The 19,360-nt window shown below is 38.4% G+C and overlaps 2 protein-coding genes across 2 annotated transcripts; both read left to right on the plus strand.

The window, feature by feature from the left end:
- The first annotated feature begins 233 nt into the window (after positions 1 to 233).
- LOC116178575 (aminopeptidase N-like) lies at positions 234 to 3,005 on the plus strand. Its single transcript, XM_031498120.1, has 9 exons — positions 234 to 789; positions 836 to 985; positions 1,031 to 1,333; positions 1,380 to 1,711; positions 1,759 to 1,840; positions 1,890 to 2,079; positions 2,122 to 2,296; positions 2,341 to 2,702; positions 2,753 to 3,005. The coding sequence occupies exons 1-9, from the start codon at positions 347 to 349 to the stop codon at positions 2,879 to 2,881; spliced, it is 2,166 nt and encodes a 721-aa protein (XP_031353980.1). The 5' UTR covers positions 234 to 346; the 3' UTR covers positions 2,882 to 3,005.
- A 4,723-nt stretch (positions 3,006 to 7,728) lies between these two features.
- On the plus strand, positions 7,729 to 10,805 carry LOC116179485 (aminopeptidase N-like). The gene is made up of 9 exons (XM_031499280.1): positions 7,729 to 8,711; positions 8,756 to 8,905; positions 8,953 to 9,255; positions 9,302 to 9,479; positions 9,527 to 9,677; positions 9,724 to 9,805; positions 9,854 to 10,043; positions 10,092 to 10,622; positions 10,674 to 10,805. The coding sequence occupies exons 1-9, from the start codon at positions 8,281 to 8,283 to the stop codon at positions 10,803 to 10,805; spliced, it is 2,148 nt and encodes a 715-aa protein (XP_031355140.1). The 5' UTR covers positions 7,729 to 8,280.
- The last annotated feature ends 8,555 nt before the right edge of the window (positions 10,806 to 19,360 follow it).

Here is a 19,360-nt window from a genome sequence, read left to right on the forward strand (position 1 = left end):
TTAGAACCTTGGGGAATGTCAAACGGGAAAATCCTTATAGTCCACAAATTTCAGGTCAAGTTCAGGGTATAGCAATGATGTTGTACAATATTGAAGAAGAAATGCTTTTTTGAGTACTATATCCCATATAGATTAGAGTCAACCTTTAACATTTATTTCTAATTATCTACTCTTAACTGTAAACAAACTGCTGATTGTGGCAATTACTGGGAAACATTAATGAATTTGTATAAACGTGGCATCCAGTGTAAATACCAACCGCAGATTACGTATGTCTATGTGGATGACGTCTGGGATTAGTCTTAGACCGTTCGTTTAGTGTCGCAGTGAGGTTGTTGTAGAGGACATGAAGGCTCTGCTTCTTTTGGCACTGTGTGCCACAATTATTTCGATACAATGTACTATATTTCGCCTGCCAGCAAGCGTAAAACCGTTACGTTACACGGTTACAATCGAACCGAATATGTCGTACATAGGATGGCAACGGTCTTCATACTGGGGAGCCGTTGCAATCGAGCTGGAAGTTTTAGAAAACACCGACAACGTCACTCTGCATGCAAGTGAAATTGACATAGATGACACCAGCATTAGAGTGACAAGCAATGGACGTGCTGTTAAAGTCAAAAACGCCTTGAAAGTGAAACAAGATCAAGTTTACGTCATCGAGCTGGAAGAGACGCTTCTAAAAAACAAATTCTATAACGTATCCATTGGGAAATTTCAGGCGTACATGAGCTCCAACAGCAGAGGATTGTATAAGGCTCATTACTCCCACAATGGCGAAGAAAGGTGCTGTGGTAAAAATATCGTTGAGACACTAATCTTTAAATTGCAGAGTGGTGGCTGTAACCCACTTCGAGCCCACATGGGCGAGATACGCGTTTCCTTGTTTCGATGAGCCCCACCTGAAAGCCAAGTTCGCCATTAACTTAATCAGAGGCAATGAGTACAACTCCATCGCTAACGAAGCCCTTCAAACCACCAAGTAATCGCTCTGGGATTTTCAAACCGACTAACGTTTCCCCCGCAGGTCTCTAGGTGCGAATAGGTACATGGACGTCTTCAAAGAAACGCCCCCAATGCCAACCTACGCAGTCGCATTTGCCGTATCCGATTTTCCGTCCACGCGTAAAGTCGAAAGGCACCGCATCCTCGCCCGGCCTGACGCTTTCGACGAACTGGAGTACCCCCTGATGACATCGGTTAAAGCCTTGCGAATTCTCGAGGAGTATATCGGCGTCAATTTCACTTTGAGCAAGATGGATACGTTCGCGGTGCCCCCGGGATACTTCCGACATTTCGCCATGGAGAACTGGGGCCTGATCACATTCCAGTAATCAAAAACGACGAAAACGCGTCATCTAACCGCATTTTTCTAGGGAAGATCAATTAAGGTGTTCGAATAAGACGAATCCCATTACTTTGACTACCATCACCAGTTACATAGCGCACGAATTTGCACATCAATGGTTTGGTAACTTGGTCACGCCCGCTTTGTGGGATTACATATGGCTTAGTGAATCGTTTTCGGCTTATTTTCAATATTATATCGCTGCAAAGGTTCAACCCATGTGGAGGATAATGGAGCAGTTCGTTGTAACCGTAGTCCAGGGTAGTTTCTATGACGAACAACATCAAGGAGCGCATCCACTAAACTTTCGTATCAGTCGCTATGGACAGTTTCCTCCGTTCCACATAATGTACCAGAAAGGTAAGCGATGGACAGCACGTGGCTACTTTCAATCCGTTCAACTCTAGGAAGTTCAATCGTGCGGATGATGTCTCATTTCTTAACCGATGAGGTGTTTAGAAAGGCGCTTCACAGCTACATCGTCGAAAAGTAGGTAGTGTTCCGGGTAGTACGACGTTTGACCAGTTTTCCCATTTAGGCAGTTTACCAGCGTTGTCCCTGATGATTTGTATAGAAGTGTACAGAAAACCATTGCCGAGGAAGGGATCGAACACTTGCTGGGTGGGATGCGCTTTGACGAAGTGATGCAAACTTGGGATTCGTACAAAGGCTACCCCATTGTAACCGTTACGAGGAACTACAGCAGTGGAGACATAAATATTACTCAGGTAAAATAAGACCGTGCGATTCCGTTTCTCATCTCCCTTTAGAGATCGAGAACCTTTGGCGATGAGCAAGTTTGGAAAATTCCAATCAACTACGTTGTCTCTAGCAAAGGGGTTGATTTTTCAAAGACGACAGCCGATGTATGGTTGATTAATGCAACAATGGCCCTTCGGAATATGTCCAGGGACGGATGGGTTATTGTCAACAAGCAGCAATTTGGTACACAAGCCCATTTGTGTCATCAATCACATTTGCACTTTTAGGATACTATCGCGTGAACTACGATTTGGAAAATTGGGAACGTTTAATACAGGTGTTGAAGAGCGACAAATTTGGAACGATTCACGTATTGAACAGGGCCCAGTTAATCAATGACGCTTTCTATTTCGCATCCATCGAAGAAATACCGATAGACATACCCTATAGGTTAGCCGAATATTTGGTGAGGGAGAAGGACTATATTCCGTTCGCCGCTTTCTACACCACCCTGTCGAACTATGGGTCCATATACTTCGGCAACACAAAAGCGACAGAAAAGCAGTACTTCCTCAACCATCCTTTGAGTAACAGCATAAAGGACGAAGAAGAAGAAGGCGGTTACAGTAGGGACTACTTAATTTTTAAGGTAGGTTAGACTGGACCGATCGAACTTGTTTTCATCGACTTATCCCTCAGGAATACATAAGAACAATTTTGGCTAACATAAGGGCCGATATAGGAACAGAGGAAAGGCCTACGGACACTTACGAACAGAAAGTGCTTCGAACCGAACTCGATAGATACTTTCCTTATTATTTTGAGTAAATGATTGCATACGACTGTGTGTCAATTACAACATGGTATATGACATAAGCTAACTACTAAATAAATTTTGTACTTTTTCAATCCGCCTTGCAGTATAACAATAAACAAAATCTGTTTTCGTGAATTATTGCTATAACGTGCATTTTCAGAGAAATTAAGTTATTGAAAAGAACTGCAAGGGGAATCCAAACAATTCGAGATTTTCAAGATTCTTGGCCATTTACAGGAGATTACGGGAAGGATATTGTACGAAAATTGGAAAAAAGTTACAGGAACACTCCAAGCTTTTATGTTATGTTAATTATATACCTTAGAGGTATATTACAAGAATTTCTAGAGGATCCTAAGAAGATTGCAAGAGGACATAATCCAGAAGTGGGCAAGAATGTTAACAAAATTCGAAAAATATTACATCAAGAGAAGGTTGTAGACAATGTATGAGAATTTTCCAAACGTTCAAAAATAATTTTAAGGGAATCGCAGGATAGCAGAAAAGGACCCAAAGAAAAGTCAAAGAAGATTTCAACAAAATTCTAAATGATTCAACTAAGATTGTAAGTGGTTACACGAACACCGCAAGGGAGATTGTGGAGATTTCGGCGATTTCAAAAAGGTCACGGGATATTAGAAGAAGATTACAAAATGGTTACTTACCTTACCAGAATATTCCGACCAGGTTTTAGTAAAAGGTCCAAGGAAGCTTCAAAAATATTTCAAGAAAATCCAAGGAAATTTCAAGCAGATTATTAGATTCCAGATGGTTCAAAGGGGAGTATAAAAAGAAATAAGAACACGCAAAAGGTTACCTGCAGGTCATAAAAATTTAGTAAATCATTTCAGATGATTCCAAGAAGCTTATAACATGGTAACAATAGGCAAGGAGATTTTAACCAAATAATTACAAAAAAAGAGGGTTTAACCAATCCTCTAAGAAAATTCGTGGAAGGTTTCAAGACGCTATCAAATTAAGGTTTGATGTGTTACTGGGAAGAAAGAGCACAACAAGATTTCAAAGATTCATACCTCTGGAACTGAAATATTCGAAAGTGATCATTGGATATTCTCTTTGTAACCAATTTACCAAAAAATCTCTAAAAAAAGATTTAAAGAAAACCTTTTATAAAACAATTCAAGAGCATGTGAAATACAAGGCACAACGAAGATTATGAAATTTCTGGAACACAAATCGCGTAAAGATCTTCGACATCTTAAAATGGTACATCAAGAGATAAAGAGTGCAACAAAGAAGGAGAAGTGTTACTGGAATTACTAACAAGTATAAATTGTGCATATATACCCGATCACGATAAGAGGTCGGGGAGGAGGGGTATGATTGGTAGAAATTAATTCCTATCATTGAGACCTTTCATTAGAGTACCCTGAAGGATAAAACTAGTTCCACCCCCCCCCCCCCCAGGCCCCGTCGCTCACTGATCTAGTAAAAGAGAAAGTTATAGTTTGTACAAACCAATTTATTTCGATGAGGCCTTTCATTAGAATACCATGAAGGGTAGAAATGTGTTAACCCCCCCCCCCATTTTCTAAAATTTAACTTGGCACCATTAAAGGCATTCGTATGCAAAATTTGATACCAATTGGTTGTCGTATGTAAAAGTTATGCACATTTTACTTTCAAAAACAGCATCTCAGGAAATAATTCGTGGGGGGGGGGCTTTTACACAGCGAAATTTAATGGCCGTCTGGCACACCTTCAAGATATAGGCTACCTACTGCAAAAAAATCGAGGACTCTAGGACCATTCCCCTAGAAGTAGTTCAAAACGGCAGAAGTGGGTCCGGACAGACAAAACGCAAACAATAGCACATTTTTTTTAATTCTTTAAAAATGCGCTTAAAAAATAAAAAAAAAAAGATTTCAAAGAAACCTTTTATAAAACAATTCAAGAGTATTTGGAATTAAAGGCACAACGAAGATTCAAGAAAATTATTAAATTTCGGGAATATAAATTGCGTAAAGATCTTCGATATTTTAAAATGGTACATCAAGAGATAAAGAGTGCAAAAAAGAAGGAGAAGTGTTACTGGAATTACTAAAAAAAGAGCGGTTGGAGAATGTTAAATGGCAATATGAAGAGGGATAGGGATGGGCAATTCACATACACGGGAGGAAGAAGGAGGTCGGTAATTGATCACACATTAGTAAAATACTGTAAGAAATTGAAGAATATTTGATAGAAACAAGGATTACCAACCGATGGAATGACTCTAAAAGGGAAGATAAGAAAATCAAGAAATGAAAAGATGCAGTTATGGACAAGAGACACTGTGAAGCTGTATAGACGGAGACTGGAGGAACAAGGAGAAGAAACAAGAGGGAATACATAGGAGTGGAATCATATAGAGAAGAGCATTAACAAAGCAATCTCATGGAAACAAATAATTGAAGGAGAGGGGACACAAAGAATGGAGAGAAGAGAGAAATAAATATAGAGGAAAAAGAGGTGAGAAAATAGAAATAAAAGTCAAAAGAGAATGTAAAGAAAAAATATAGAGAATCGAAAAGGATATTTGGAAAGTGATAAACAGAAGAAAAAAGAAAATTAGAACAAGTGAGAGGGAAATACAATCAGCGGAATGGTCAATTTGCTACAAGGAACGCAGGAGAGAAGGAGACTATGGAGGAGGTAGGAAGAGAGGAGGTTGAAGGAGATGAGATAACAAGAGAGAAGAATTAAAAAGACTGGGAAAGAACGGGAAAGCGGTGGGGAGAGATGAGACAGGTAGTGAGGCTTGAATTTTCGCCACAGATAAGATCAAGGAAAGTATGAGAAATCTAATAGGTAAATAAGATATGGAATAGAGGGGGATTACCTGAAGAAGAGAAAGAAGGGGTTATTGTACCGATCTTGAAAAGAGGGAAAAAGATTGTTTGGGAAATTATAAGGGAATAACGAATAACTATAATGACTACGGCAGGAAAAGGGAGATTGAATGGAAATGGAGGGAGAAAAGAATAGACGTAAAACAAGTATAAATTGTGCACAACTCTTGTGCAGATATAGCGCATTTTTTTTTACCGAAATAGCTTTTGTTTTGACATCACCAATGGATATATTTCTTGCAGACGTCTCAATCGTCCTTTGTGAGTACCCTCTTTCGACAATCCGTTCTTGAGGTATAAGGAAATATACCCGATCACCATAAGAGGTTGAGGAGAAGGGCTATGGTTGGTAGAAATTAATTCCATTCGTTGAGACCTTTCATTAGAGTACCATGAAGGATAAAACTAGTTCCACAAAACGCAAACAATAGCACATTTTTTTATTCTTAAAAAATGCGTTAAAAATTAAATATTTAGGTTATCAAACCTACAGAAACAATAGAGCGTAGATAGAACAATTAAGAAACAACGAGGGTGGATTGCAATGCAACCACCCCCTTTCTTAATTAAGATAGATGCGGAGAATTTTAGAGAGGGGGTTCAAAAATGATTTTAGCACCAGAAACGCGACGAGTGCTAATGTACTGGGTGGAAAGAATGGGAGGAACTGGAAAAAGGACACAGAAGATATTATAAATCGGCATTTAAACGGAAGGACAACAAAATTAGAGGAAGAAACTGAAATGGAAATGATAAGGATAGCGTCGGGGCGCACGGCGGTAAGATTCGAGGAAAAGAGAAAGCGAATTTGTCAAAGAATGTTTCACAACGAAGATGAACGCAAAAGGAATGTAGGAAGAACAAAGAGGAAAATATTACGTAAGACATGGGTACCAACAAACAGGGAGTGATCAACTGGACATAGAGAGCGCACGCGGAAGTAGGAGTTATAAAGAGCTAATAAGAGAGTGGTTACCAGAATAATTCTGTAATGGAAGAAAAAATATTAAAACAATAACGAGATTCAGATGCGGAAATGAAAGTGGGAAAGAAAAATGGAGACCAGAAGAAGAAAAAGAAATGAGGTAGATTTTAAAGAAAAGAAAAATGTGTTTTCACTAGTTTAATCACATCGTACTATTTAAAAATACTGAAATCGATACAGTGTGATTGAAAAAATGGGCACATTTCCACAGTCAAATACCCCATTATGGAAATACTTTCTACCAATTTTTCGCGTGCATCATTCCCGTAAATTCAAGATTCTAAACGCCAATATTAACCGAGATACAACAATTTCTATTAGGAGTTACACAACTTAATTCCTATGTACGAACATTTTCAATCGAATTCAATTTCACATAGCTAATTGTGCTCGCTTTGTGCCTATGTGTAAATCGTGCTTTTGGAAGAGTGTCCAAAAATGGTATGTGTAGAGAAAAAAACGTTTCCCACAAAAAAGAATATTCAGTAAAAAGTATAGCTCTCTATTTGAATATGTGGATAGCATCATTAAATTGTGCTCCCGCTAGTTTCCGTGATAATCGACTGTGTCAAGGTAAATGGCACACCCTGTATATAATTGATTAATTGGTCACATTCAAATATACGATTACTCACAAAAGACATGACCCTACACCCCAATTCCTATCGCTTATGCAGGTGCAGTTAAACCCCAATAAATCATCCTCTGAAACTCATATCTCTTCTAATGCTTGCTTGAAAAGTGTCTTTGTTAGACTCGGCCAAAAACGAAATTTACCCTTTATTAAATGTATTTATCACAAACTAGTAATAGAACATACAGTAATAATAACAATTAAAACAATAATGAATAGCGAAAAAACGAAAAAATTGGTATGCCAACTCTAGCAGCGAATGCTAAAGCAGAATGCCATTTTTTGAGACTTCTTCTAAGACATGCTGCTTGCTCTCACAATAGCACATCCAATTATTCTTCGCGACCAATTCATGATGGTACTATTGTATTTAATGAAATTTCCAAAAAACGGCGATCGCCACCTAGCTTGACCTAGGCAGCTAAAATTGGACAATTAGTTTGAAAAACGAAGACAGATAAAGCAATGTCTTTCATTTAAGGAAATGAGATAAAAATGAATGATAGAAAGAACGAAAACATTGTTTTTGCAAATAAACCAAGGGTAGACTATGATGCACTTTGCGAGCTAAGCTCACAGAGTTGGTTAGTAAATGAATAAAATTGTGCCCGTTTTAAATTTTTACAGACCGAAATGGGTTCAATGTCGGTTTGCTAGGGGTAAATATGTACACTTGAAGTTAAAAAAAAATATTAATGTCAAAGTTATTTGCAAATCCTATCACAGTTGGTCTAACCTCAATTCACTTTTAGGAATATTTTGAAAAGTTGCCTTTGATTAGGAACGACCCTAGGCCCACACAGTGACAGAACTAAAAATTATTTTTTCCAACACTAACTACCTTGAATAATTGGAGCGCGTGTTATCAGCAATTGCAAATATCACATTGTCACAGACACGTTATATATTCTATGCCCTTTCAATTCGGTTACCAAAACAATGTTCCGATTACTCGTAATAATTGCAATTGCAACCCGAATGGGAGGCGGCGAAAGATTTCGCCTGCCCAAAATTATAAAACCCACCCGCTATTATTTGACAATGGACCCAAATTTCTCGGCAGCAACGCATACGTTTTCCGGCAGTGTGGTCATACAGTTCCAAGCTGTATCATCGACCACAACTATAACTCTGCACTCAAAAGACCTCAAAATTGCTACTTCAGCCATAAATTTGGTAAGTGCTGCCGGTACACCGGTAAGAGTTTCGCGCACTTCCAGCAATACGGATTTGGAGACCTTCACAATCCATCTGAGGCAACCTTTGGCAACCTCCGAGCAGTACAATTTGACCATCTCCAGGTTCAACGGCGTGCTGGGTACGAGTGATGGTTTCTTCTTCGATCGAGTACCAACAACTGAGGGTGAAAGGTGAGAATTGAATTGTCTACTTTAACCTATCATCGCGATTTCAGTTTAATGGCCGGAACCCACTTTCAGTCGAAAGGGGCGCGTAAAGCCTTCCCTTGCTTCGATGAGCCTTCGTTCAAGGCCACTTTCGTAGTTAGTATAATCAGGCTACCTAAATTTTTCTCCTTGGCGAATCAAGAACTTGATTACACAGAGTAAGTGCAGTCCTCAACGACAAACAGTAACGTTGTGCCTACGACAGGAAACTACGCGATGGTCGATTCAAAGACGTTTACAAGGAAACGCCTCAGATGTCAACGTATCTTGTTGCATTTAGCGTTTTGAACTTCAAATCTACAGCGGCTCTTGAGAGACATCGAGTTTATGCCACCCCTGACGTCATTAACCACGTTTCGGTTCCACTACAACTATCAGTGGCAATGCTAAAATCGCTGGAACAGTACACTGGTATAGGATATCAGCTGCCTAAGCTGGACCACTTGGTGGTACCAAACCCATTCATCATCGACAACGCCATGGAAAACTGGGGGCTAATACTTTATCGGTGAGTGACTTGCTCATCATCCAAGATCACCAGTAGAATCTTCTAGAGAAAGAAACTTTAAGTACACACCAACGGCAGTGAAAGACATAAAGCGGGTAGTCACATTTATGGCCCACGAATTCTCGCACCAATGGTTTGGTAACCTGGTAACACCCGAGTTTTGGGATTACATCTGGATGAGTGAGTCGTTCGCGACATACTTCCAATATTACACTGCATCTCAGGTTAGTTGCCCCATCCCCCTGGTACCTAAATCAATGTTCACGATCAGATCCAACCAACTTGGAGACTTATGGACCAATTCAACATTGACATTCTACACCAGGGTTTCCTGGACGAAGAGCAAAAAGGTGCCCACCCTCTCACCTACGAAGTACAAAACGACCAACGGTTTCCTCCCTTTCACGTGATGTACGAAAAAGGTAAATTACGCCAATTTACTTTCAAATGAATGCAAAATTATCTTAGGTGCATCAATTGTGCGTATGATGGTTCACTTCCTCTCTCATTCAGTGTTTCAAAGCGCAGTACGTCGGTTTTTGAGTAAATGGTACCTAGCTATGTTCAGCAAGAGGGCGATTACATTGATTCTTTCTAGGCAATTCCAAAACGTAATTCCCAGCGATCTCTACGAAACCTTCCAGGAAGAAATCAATAGTTCCGTGCAAAAAGAATTTTTAGGCGACTTAAACTTTGGGGACATCATGAGCGGCTGGGAGAAGAATAGAGGATATCCCATCGTAACAGTTACCAGGAATTACGTCACTGGTTTTGTTACCCTAAAACAAGTACGTTGAGGTTTTGTCAGTTGGAAGGTTATTATGGAAATGTTGCAGCATTCGCCTTTTGAAAACGGCACACTGTGGAGTATTCCAATAAACTACGCGTACTCCTTCCAACCGAACTACGAAAGCACTACTGCAAACTTTTGGTTAAGTAAAGAGCATGATATTATCTACGAGAATGTTACAGCGGAGGGGTGGTTGTTGATAAATAAGCAGCAAACGGGGCGATTCCGTGTTAACTACGATATGGAGAACTGGAAGCGTATCATGGCAGTACTCCAAAGTGACGACTACGAGCGCGTCCACGTCTTAAATAGAGCCCAACTGATCAACGATGCGTTTTACTTGGCCTCTAAGAAAATAATACCGGTCTCATTGCCTCTGACAATGGGCGAGTATCTCGTGCGCGAAAGGGATTACATACCATTCGCCGCATTCTGTAACTCTTTAGCAAACTACGTTTACACTTACAATGGAAACAGTGATCCTGATGAGACAAAATTCTTCTTAAATCACCGGTTCAAAGACCAAGTAACGCCTCCAAAGCCAAACGACTACACCCAGGAGTACAAAATCTTTCGGGTAGGTACGCTAAAGGTAATTCTGGGATGCATTTATAAAGACCATTTATAGGAGTATATCCGGTACATCACAGCCAACATCAGAGCAATACTTGGTAGTCAGGAAAAACCTACCGACAGCTTCGTCGATAAGTTGCTTAGAATCGACATTGATAGGTTCTTCCCATTCTTCTTCCTAGATTAATGATGAACTCCGAATAAAGTGACACTAATATAATTTACTTTTTCGCAGATTTTGCGATATTTTTAGATAGATTGTAGGAGTTTTTCCAACATAATTTTAGGATATCGGAAAACATTTTCGCTTACCCGCACTTTAGTTAGGAATTGCATTGGAGTAAAAGATGACCCCCTCCCCCCCACACAACCTTTTTGAGCCCCCCCCACAACCTTTTGAGGGAAATACACGTTTTGAAGCACTAGGAATTCGAATCAAACAAAATCTCGATGATTTCTGACTATACGCCAAACCGATTGGAACCAAATTTGGTACACATATTTTGAGACATAAAAGAAAGAGCTGAAAAGTTTTTGGGAAGAACGCGCATGCGCAAGCGTAAGGTGGTAACCACGGCAAATTTTTATTACAACATTTTAAGGTGGTACCAAAAAGACTTGAAAATGATTTAGAAGGGCGCCAAGTAAACATTTTCGCAAATTTTGAGACAAATATTTTCAAAGACCCCTGATACTGTGGAAATTTCAATTAAGTACAATGTAAACGGCTCTAAAAGATCTATTTAGCTTCGAAGAGGTTCCCATCCCCCTCTCCCTCCCCCATTAAATTGGGAAAAGTTCCAAGAGGGGGGGGGGTCGCTTTCCTCGTCCTCGTCTTCCTTTTGCTGTTGGGTTCATCTTCTTTTTTCCTTTTCCCGTATTTCTATGTTCTATATTTCTTCTCCATCTAGTTCTCTCTCTTCCTTTTTCATCTCAACGCCTCTCTTTATTCTCAGATCAGATCCTCTCTATTCTGCCCTTTTTCGTAGCATAATCTGTATTCCCTTTATTATTCTCTCTCCATCCATCTTATTTCGCTCAATTGTTACAATTGTAGATTTCCTTTGTAATATTTCTTTACTTTCCACCATCCCCTTATTGTTCATCGTTATCAACAGGCATTTCTGCAGCAGTTCGCTTTCTCTCCCTTTTCTGTTGGTATCATACTATCCTGCGCCTGGTCAGTGGTATTCTTATTTTCTCCATGTTTGCGTTTACTTTCACCACGTAATTTGATGTGCCTCTTGTATAATACCTTCTTTGTATACTTTTCAGCTCCTCCCATTCCTTTCATTCCCAGTTCTCTGTTCCATACCTCAATCGGCCTTTTATTTTTTTTATTTATTTCTTACTTTTATTATTTATTTTGAAGTGGGCAGGTTTTTACCTAAAGCAGACTTTCTCAAATCTCATTATCTTCAATTTTTACATTCAGTTTTATTCCCTCCCTTAGCCCCTTTCCATTATTTCCTATATCTGTTTTTCATTTGTTGCCTAAATCACTGTATCGACTCCGTATGTCAGGAACCATATCTTTTTTCTTCCTACTACAGTTTCTTTAGTCCTTTCTGTCCAAAGTACATCTGACTCCTTCTCTCCTACCAGACATCTCATTCCTTCGTATAACTGTAACAACATTTAATCTGTTTCTTAATTTATTGTCTCTCTTTCCTACTTCAATCATTTTCTATATTCTGGCCTGTTAAACGCCGCCTTTAAGTCAATAAAGAATGCTATCGTATTTTCTTCTTTTATTCTAGTACCAGCCTCACACCACAGCGTATATTCTGCTCGCTGTCGTCATAATCGTAAGTCCGTAGCCTTCCTTCTCCATTTCCCCTTATTCTTAATATGACGTATCCCGATTTCTCATTTTTCAGGCCATCCTCTTCTTCCTCGATCTCCTGTTCTTCGCCCCTATCTCCCGCTATCCGTCTATTATTATCTTCCTTTTGTATAACCTTGACAAAGTGCTTCTTCTAATCCCCTACATCTATTTCTCCACATTTTACTACATTCCTCGTTTATCAGCTTCCCAAAAATCTTTCTCAGTGTTCTCAGATTCTTCGACTTCCCATTCGGCTAGCTTTCTTCTGTTCACATTTTCTCCTGTTGAAGTGCTTGTTCATATTTTCCTATTTCCGTACTGTAGCGAATATTCCAGAAATCCCGATAGATATCGAGGCACCAGAAATCTTTCGAAAACATTCGAGATCACTCGAAAACACTCGAGTTTGCTATATAAGCAGTTATTTGTCTATTGATGTTCTGTCTGTTTACCATTGGCCATCAATAGCCATTCTCCTAATTCTAGGGTGCAGATCTCCCCTCAATACAATACCCTCCACTTTTCTCTCTTTTATCATACAGCATTTTTTTTCATCATCTTTCTTAACTTCTCTGGTATAGATCGTTATCACTGTCATCCTTTTTCCTACCACTACCACCTTTTTCTTCCGCATACTTTCCTCGCCTATTATTTTAAATCTTTCTTCAGTAATCGATGTTTGACCCCCCCCCCCCCCCGAATTTGTTCCTCTATTACACTTTTTTCGCATCTTTAAGTGCATTTTTTAGAAAGTAAAAACGTGCAATTGTTTGCGTTTTGGCCATCCGTCGGTTCGGCTGTCTGCGGTTTTGAATTACCTTTAGAAAGGTGAATAGGTGAACGTGTGCTAGCCAGCCACCAAATCTCGAGATCAGTGCGCGACGGGGCCTAAGGGGGGGGGGGGAGTAAAATTAATTTTATCTCTCATTGTATTCTAATTAAAGGTCTCTACGAAAGGAACCGTTTTCTACCAACTACTGCTCTTCTTTCTGTCCTCTTACCAAAGCACGGGGCGGAGGGGAAGGGTGGGTGGAACTAGTCTTATCCTTCATAGTCCATGTCAAAACAAACGCTATTTCGGTTAAAAAACGCTTTATCTGCACAGGATTATGCACAATTTATACTTGTTATTGAATTTATCCGTTATTAGATCGCAACTCTGTATATGAAGTAGTATCAATTTTCTTACAATCCCCGAATTCTTCTCCCTTCGAGGCGGGAAATCACCACGTAGAGCTCGACGTAGAGTGACTAATCTATTCAAACGAATTTGAAGATTTCCAAACAGTTTTTTTCGAAAGATCAAAATTTCCCTTATTTTTGTCCATCTGCCTGTTCCTCGTTTAACTCGAGAACGAAAAGAGACAGCGATGTCAAACCTTCGCCAATCGATTTCTACAAGTTCAAGGATCAGTGCTATTGAATATGAGCCGGATCAAAAGTTTGGTTTCCGAATACAAGTGACAAAATCTTGTTTTACGTATCTTCATAAAAGGAGTTCCTCTTGGAGACCGATGTTTATATGCTCATTTATTTTATAGAGACCATCCTATAGGAACAATTTTTGTCGCCTGAAAGACCAGCAGGCACATGTCGGATATATCACACATACTTTAAAGATTTAGGTCGCTTGCAGGGTCCTTTTTATCGTCCACGGGACCCAAAAATATTTAAGAGAAATTTTCATCACACAACCAAAACTTAACTTGATCAAAAACAACTTCTCTTCAGCACTATTCAAAAAAAAATAATTAAGGTCGCCTTGGGCTAGGTTCCCAAGATACGCCCTTACCCCGGGGGCAGTTGCCCCTGCTCACCTTCCATATCAGCGAACGAATTGGAAACGCTTCCTTGAAGCAGAAAAGCAACCAACGGGGAGGGGTTGAAAAATACCCTTTTATCGTATCATTAAAACGACCATACTATCACAATCTATAATTTTCGTGCCTGGGGTCATTTCCCCCCACTTCGATAGACCTATTCATAATAGATTCACCAAGTCCCTACTATCCATTTCTTTTTGAAAGCAAAAAGCTTCCGTCAATTTACTGAACAAATTCTCCTTGCAACGTAATTAATTTGCGCAAATATCACCTTTTACAACCAGAACAAACACGGCATGTGACAGCGTAAATAAATTAAACCGGCCATCATCGCGTTCATAAAAAAACGGTACCAGTTTTTCAAACGAAGTATACATTCCGTTAACGGTAATAATAAAGAAAACTCGTCCAATCAGTCTGGTTAAGTGAAAGTGCACACTTTCATCCCATTTCAGGCAAATATTAGACTAACTATTTTAGTCTAACCTACATTTTATTCAAAAACTCACGGTTATAAAAGAAATGCTAATGAATGTACATTATTTACCTAAATTTAAAACAAGTTCACGTTCTAGAACGACGACTTTCGTACCGTTTGCTCAAGACAAAGTCTTAATGCCATACACGAATCTTTTTTTTCCTTGAAATGAGGAAGACTTTATGCAAGGAAACGTTTCTTGAGCTTCAGGTAGTACGCATCCCCCAAACACAAATCATCCATCATCAACCATTTTTTATCTGTTGGTGTTATAATATGCAAGTTTGCTAAAAATAGAATGATTAGTTTCTGAGAGACGTTAACTAGAGCCAGATGCGAGGGATTAAGAAATTCGAACTGGAAGAAAAAGGCGGCTTCATTAACATTTCTAATTACTGGAGAGTGTGTTTAGTGTCTTGGATTTAATTGATATTTATGTTCAGAAACTGTTAACTGAATCGTATTTCTTTCAGACGACGTGTTTAATTGTTTAAATGTTTGGCGGGCTAAATAAATACCTTCATTGTGTAAATTGGTCGATAATGAAGATTGGAGGGAAGGAAAATGACCGAGGGTTACCTAAGTAGGTGCTTTTGATGCGAGCTCACGTTCAGAAAACTTAACGTATCGCCACGAAACACACATACGCAGTTTGTTTAATTTTCAGCAGTTTTGTTATCGTCATGGTGAAAGCTTTCTAATTCTGCCGTTTCGGTCGGATAAAATTTTTACGGAACTCGCAAGTCGCAAGGATCATAATTTGGTTCTGAAGAAAGTAGCTTCATAATGACAGTTTGCACGCGAATCTGTATAAGTCATTCGTGTAAGGGATATAATTCTATTGTTAGTGGTTCTTTTAATTTCTATATTTTTATTTGGTCTTATTAAAACGTGCAATCCAATCTAAAATTCGAAACCTAAATTTATCTTCATCGCAAATCCAACTATGCAGATCGCTAGAAATTTTTGTGAATTTGGTATACAATTATCCGTTAAGTGACACATTAAATAATTTAACAAGATATGAAAAATCGCATACGATGTGAAATCTTATCCGTAAATGGATAATGAAAATAACAATAGTAAAAATTAGGAACCTCTATCTTCACTTTGTGAGTACCTGATTACCTCCCTCGTCCTGCATATTGTTATGTACGACATACGCACTCACGGATACTGAACAGACCTAATATACTTAAATACAGCAAAATCGTTTCAGAAATAAGTAATTTATGCAGATGCGCGCAAAAAACATGACTTTTTGGCATGTTTAATATAATTGATAAAGATTATCGTTCGAGGAAGATTTTCAGTTATCAATCAATCAAAAATCAATTGTCTAATCCACAAACTACTATGTTTTTGAAAAAAAAATACGGTATTATTTTCGTTATGGCTGGCTATCTGGCTGGGTGGCTGGGTGTCCGGCTGAGATTTCAGCAATTACTATAGCTAGAGACTTCAAATTTTCACAAAAGCTTATGTTTTGTATGGATATGAAGTTACCGGTTTAGTCAAACAGATTTCGTGTGAATAAGGGTTATTTGTGTTTTACATATGACGTCGCACAAAAACGCGCTTAAGTAGCCCAACGCATCGTGTACTCTCCAACTTGTATAACATTCGTTTTATTTTCCGCGGGAGAAAACTAAGCAAGTAAGCAAAGTAAACGACATCTATTGCTGATTTCTTTCCACAAAACCCAAAAAGGGAAGGTACTTGCCCAAAGTAGAACTGTTCGAAAGGTAGACATAGACGCCAAGTAGATAAGGTAAACCATTTTCTTTGTAAGTGTAACAAGCTTAACAGGATTTTTGTATTGTTATTCATATTTGCGTATGAAGTCGGAGAGAAGAAGGTGAATATTTTAAGAATCTTTAGAATCTTCAAAACTTTTAGAATCTTCAGAACTATTATAATTCAGTTCAGTCATTGAACCCGTGGCATCTTAAAACATGGAACAAATTAAGGGCCAGTTCACTTATGAAAAGTGCAATTTTAGAACTTACACATTACAATCCCTTTTATACACTGTAAATTCCATTTTAGAATCTTTCAGTCCTTTCTGAATTTGTTTAATTTTTGAATATTTTTACCGTACAATTGCAAAAATTTTCAAAATATGTATTCGAAAAAATTTCGTTTCATCTCTCTTCCAAATATTTCTAAATAAACCACTTTTTCTCAAAATTCGTTGTTAAAATCCTTTTTTTTTATTTGAACAATATTTACAAAAATGTATTCTGTTTAATTTTGAAAATTTAGGCGCAGACTCACATCAAAATGTTAAAAAGAATGATCAAACCGCTTTTTTCCTAAAATTCTGAACCGCTCTAAAGTCCTCCATGTATTTCTTCAAAAATTGGATTCTCGTAACCTAAAAATTGATAGGTACCCACATTATCTTCGAGGCTTTGAAAACAAAGAACACTGCAGAGATGTTAAACTTAATGTAAAATACTCAAAACTTGGAATTTGTGCAATTCTGCGTACCATTTTTTCTTGAATGGGAAACAGATGATTTTCAAAATATTCAAAAACAGAGAGTACTAAGATTCTATAACTTTGATTCTTTTTTTAAAACCCAAAAAATTGAGCTTACTGAGCTAACGTCTGTTTCAAGTTTCCTTCGTGCATTCTTCACGCCTATTTCTCTCCTTTCCCACGTCTCTGTCTCTGTCCTGCTTTCTTCGCACCTCTTAGACCTTTTGACCTCTGCTTTATGCCTTTCAATTTCTTTTACCCCTTTTCGCCCCACCTATTCGTCGAAATCGAATTGGCCAATGTTTTTGTCCATACTTGTTTGATGTTCCTTTCATGGTTCTTTTTTTACCCCGCTCTTTGCATTATCTTTGCGTCACGATTCATTTGGACCTTTCTCCTTCTTGTGTTATTATCACCTTTTGCGCACTTGCTTGACGGCTCAGCCAATAATAATGACCTTCTTCCCGACTCGTTCAAATCCTTTTACGTCTTCTTCGCATCTTCTTAACGAATCATCTCTCTCTTTCGCTTTGTTTCGATCCCCTTTCGTACTTTGTTCGTGCTCTTTGCCGTCCTTGTCACAATACCTTCACGCCTCTTGTACACCTTCGCTAATCTAATCTTTCGCACCTTTTTTTCACTCCACGATACTCTCTAACGGTTCTATAACTATGACATTAAAAGCCTTCCCTAGCGCGTGCTTCATATACAGTGTTCCAACTTCTTCTTTCAAGCTCTTTCACGACGCTTTCATGTAGTCTAGCGTCTTTCTGCTTATTGCGAGACCACTTTGCATGTTTTTCACACCTATTCCACGCCCCTTATTTCTCGCTGTCATGACTTTTATTTATTTTATTTATTTTATTTATTTTATTTATTTTATTTATTTTATTTATTTTATTTATTTTATTTATTTTATTTATTTTATTTATTTAATTATTTTATTTATTTTATTTATTTTATTTATTTTATTTATTTTATTTATTTTATTTATTTTATTTATTTTATTTATTTTATTTATTTTATTTATTTTATTTAACGTAATGACGTTTCTAAATATCCGTATATAACATCCAAGAGTTTTTAGCCAACGACCTCCGAGATTTTAACGCTCCAAGTTATTTTTTGTTGTTTGTATTTTGTAATTATTTGTTTTCTAAATGACTTTTCATGTTACCCTTCAACCATTTTTCAGGATATCTTCGCGCATCAATCACATCTTCACGCTTTTTTACACTCATTTACCACCCCTTTCTGTGTCTTTCATGGTTACTTCTCTTCACCTTATTGGCGGATCTTCTTCGTACTTTCGGAACATTCTTGACGACACTTTCACTTCACCTATTCTTTCATAGTTCGTCTTTTTACTTCCTTCCTATCATTTTCAAGACTTCTTCACGCCATGTTCTATCTTCCTTCCCTTCCGCTCACAGCCTGGTTTGCGATTTATTCCCAACTCCCTCACACTGCTTCACTTTTTTCGCACCTTTTCCGCGCTTTCTTCCGATCTCCTTCGGGCAGGGCCGACGAGAGCGAACGAAGACCCCAGGGTTATACATATTCGGGCTTTAATTTAATTAAAATTTAAATTTAAAAGAGCAGCCTTGGCTGAAACCCCGCCCACTCAAAAATAAAGGCAAAATAAAAATAAATCACCGCCCCTTCATTCCCACTATCATAAGTCGACTGATTAAGTTCGATTCTTATTTCGCCTTCTCCTTACGACGGCTTTCAAAATTCATGAAGAAATTGAAATTAGTGATGAGAACTATCATCGAGAGGCACAGAATCTTTGAAAACCTAATTTTGAGATGATATTGAGGTTGTTGAACTAAAAGTGCTACTTCAGAAAAATCACTCCTCAAATCAAAAAATTGGATCTGCGCATGCCCACAATTTCACTCGCTCCTTCCCTCGTTTAACGACTGTTCCACAGAAACATTTGCTTCTTACTTTTCTTTCAAACCCCTCTTATGCCTTCTTCTCATACTATGTTTGTCTTCTTCACGCTTTCGTCCGACCCTTAACTTTCAAGTCATCTAGGTCGTCCTTTACATTTGCTTTTTGCCTTCTTCGCCACCTCTCACAAACCTTTCCTTCCTTGCCTGTCATTTTCGCCTCCCCCACGT

Source organism: Photinus pyralis, unplaced genomic scaffold, assembly GCF_008802855.1.
Source record: "Photinus pyralis isolate 1611_PpyrPB1 unplaced genomic scaffold, Ppyr1.3 Ppyr1.4_LG8, whole genome shotgun sequence".
Lineage (NCBI taxonomy): Eukaryota > Metazoa > Arthropoda > Insecta > Coleoptera > Lampyridae > Photinus > Photinus pyralis.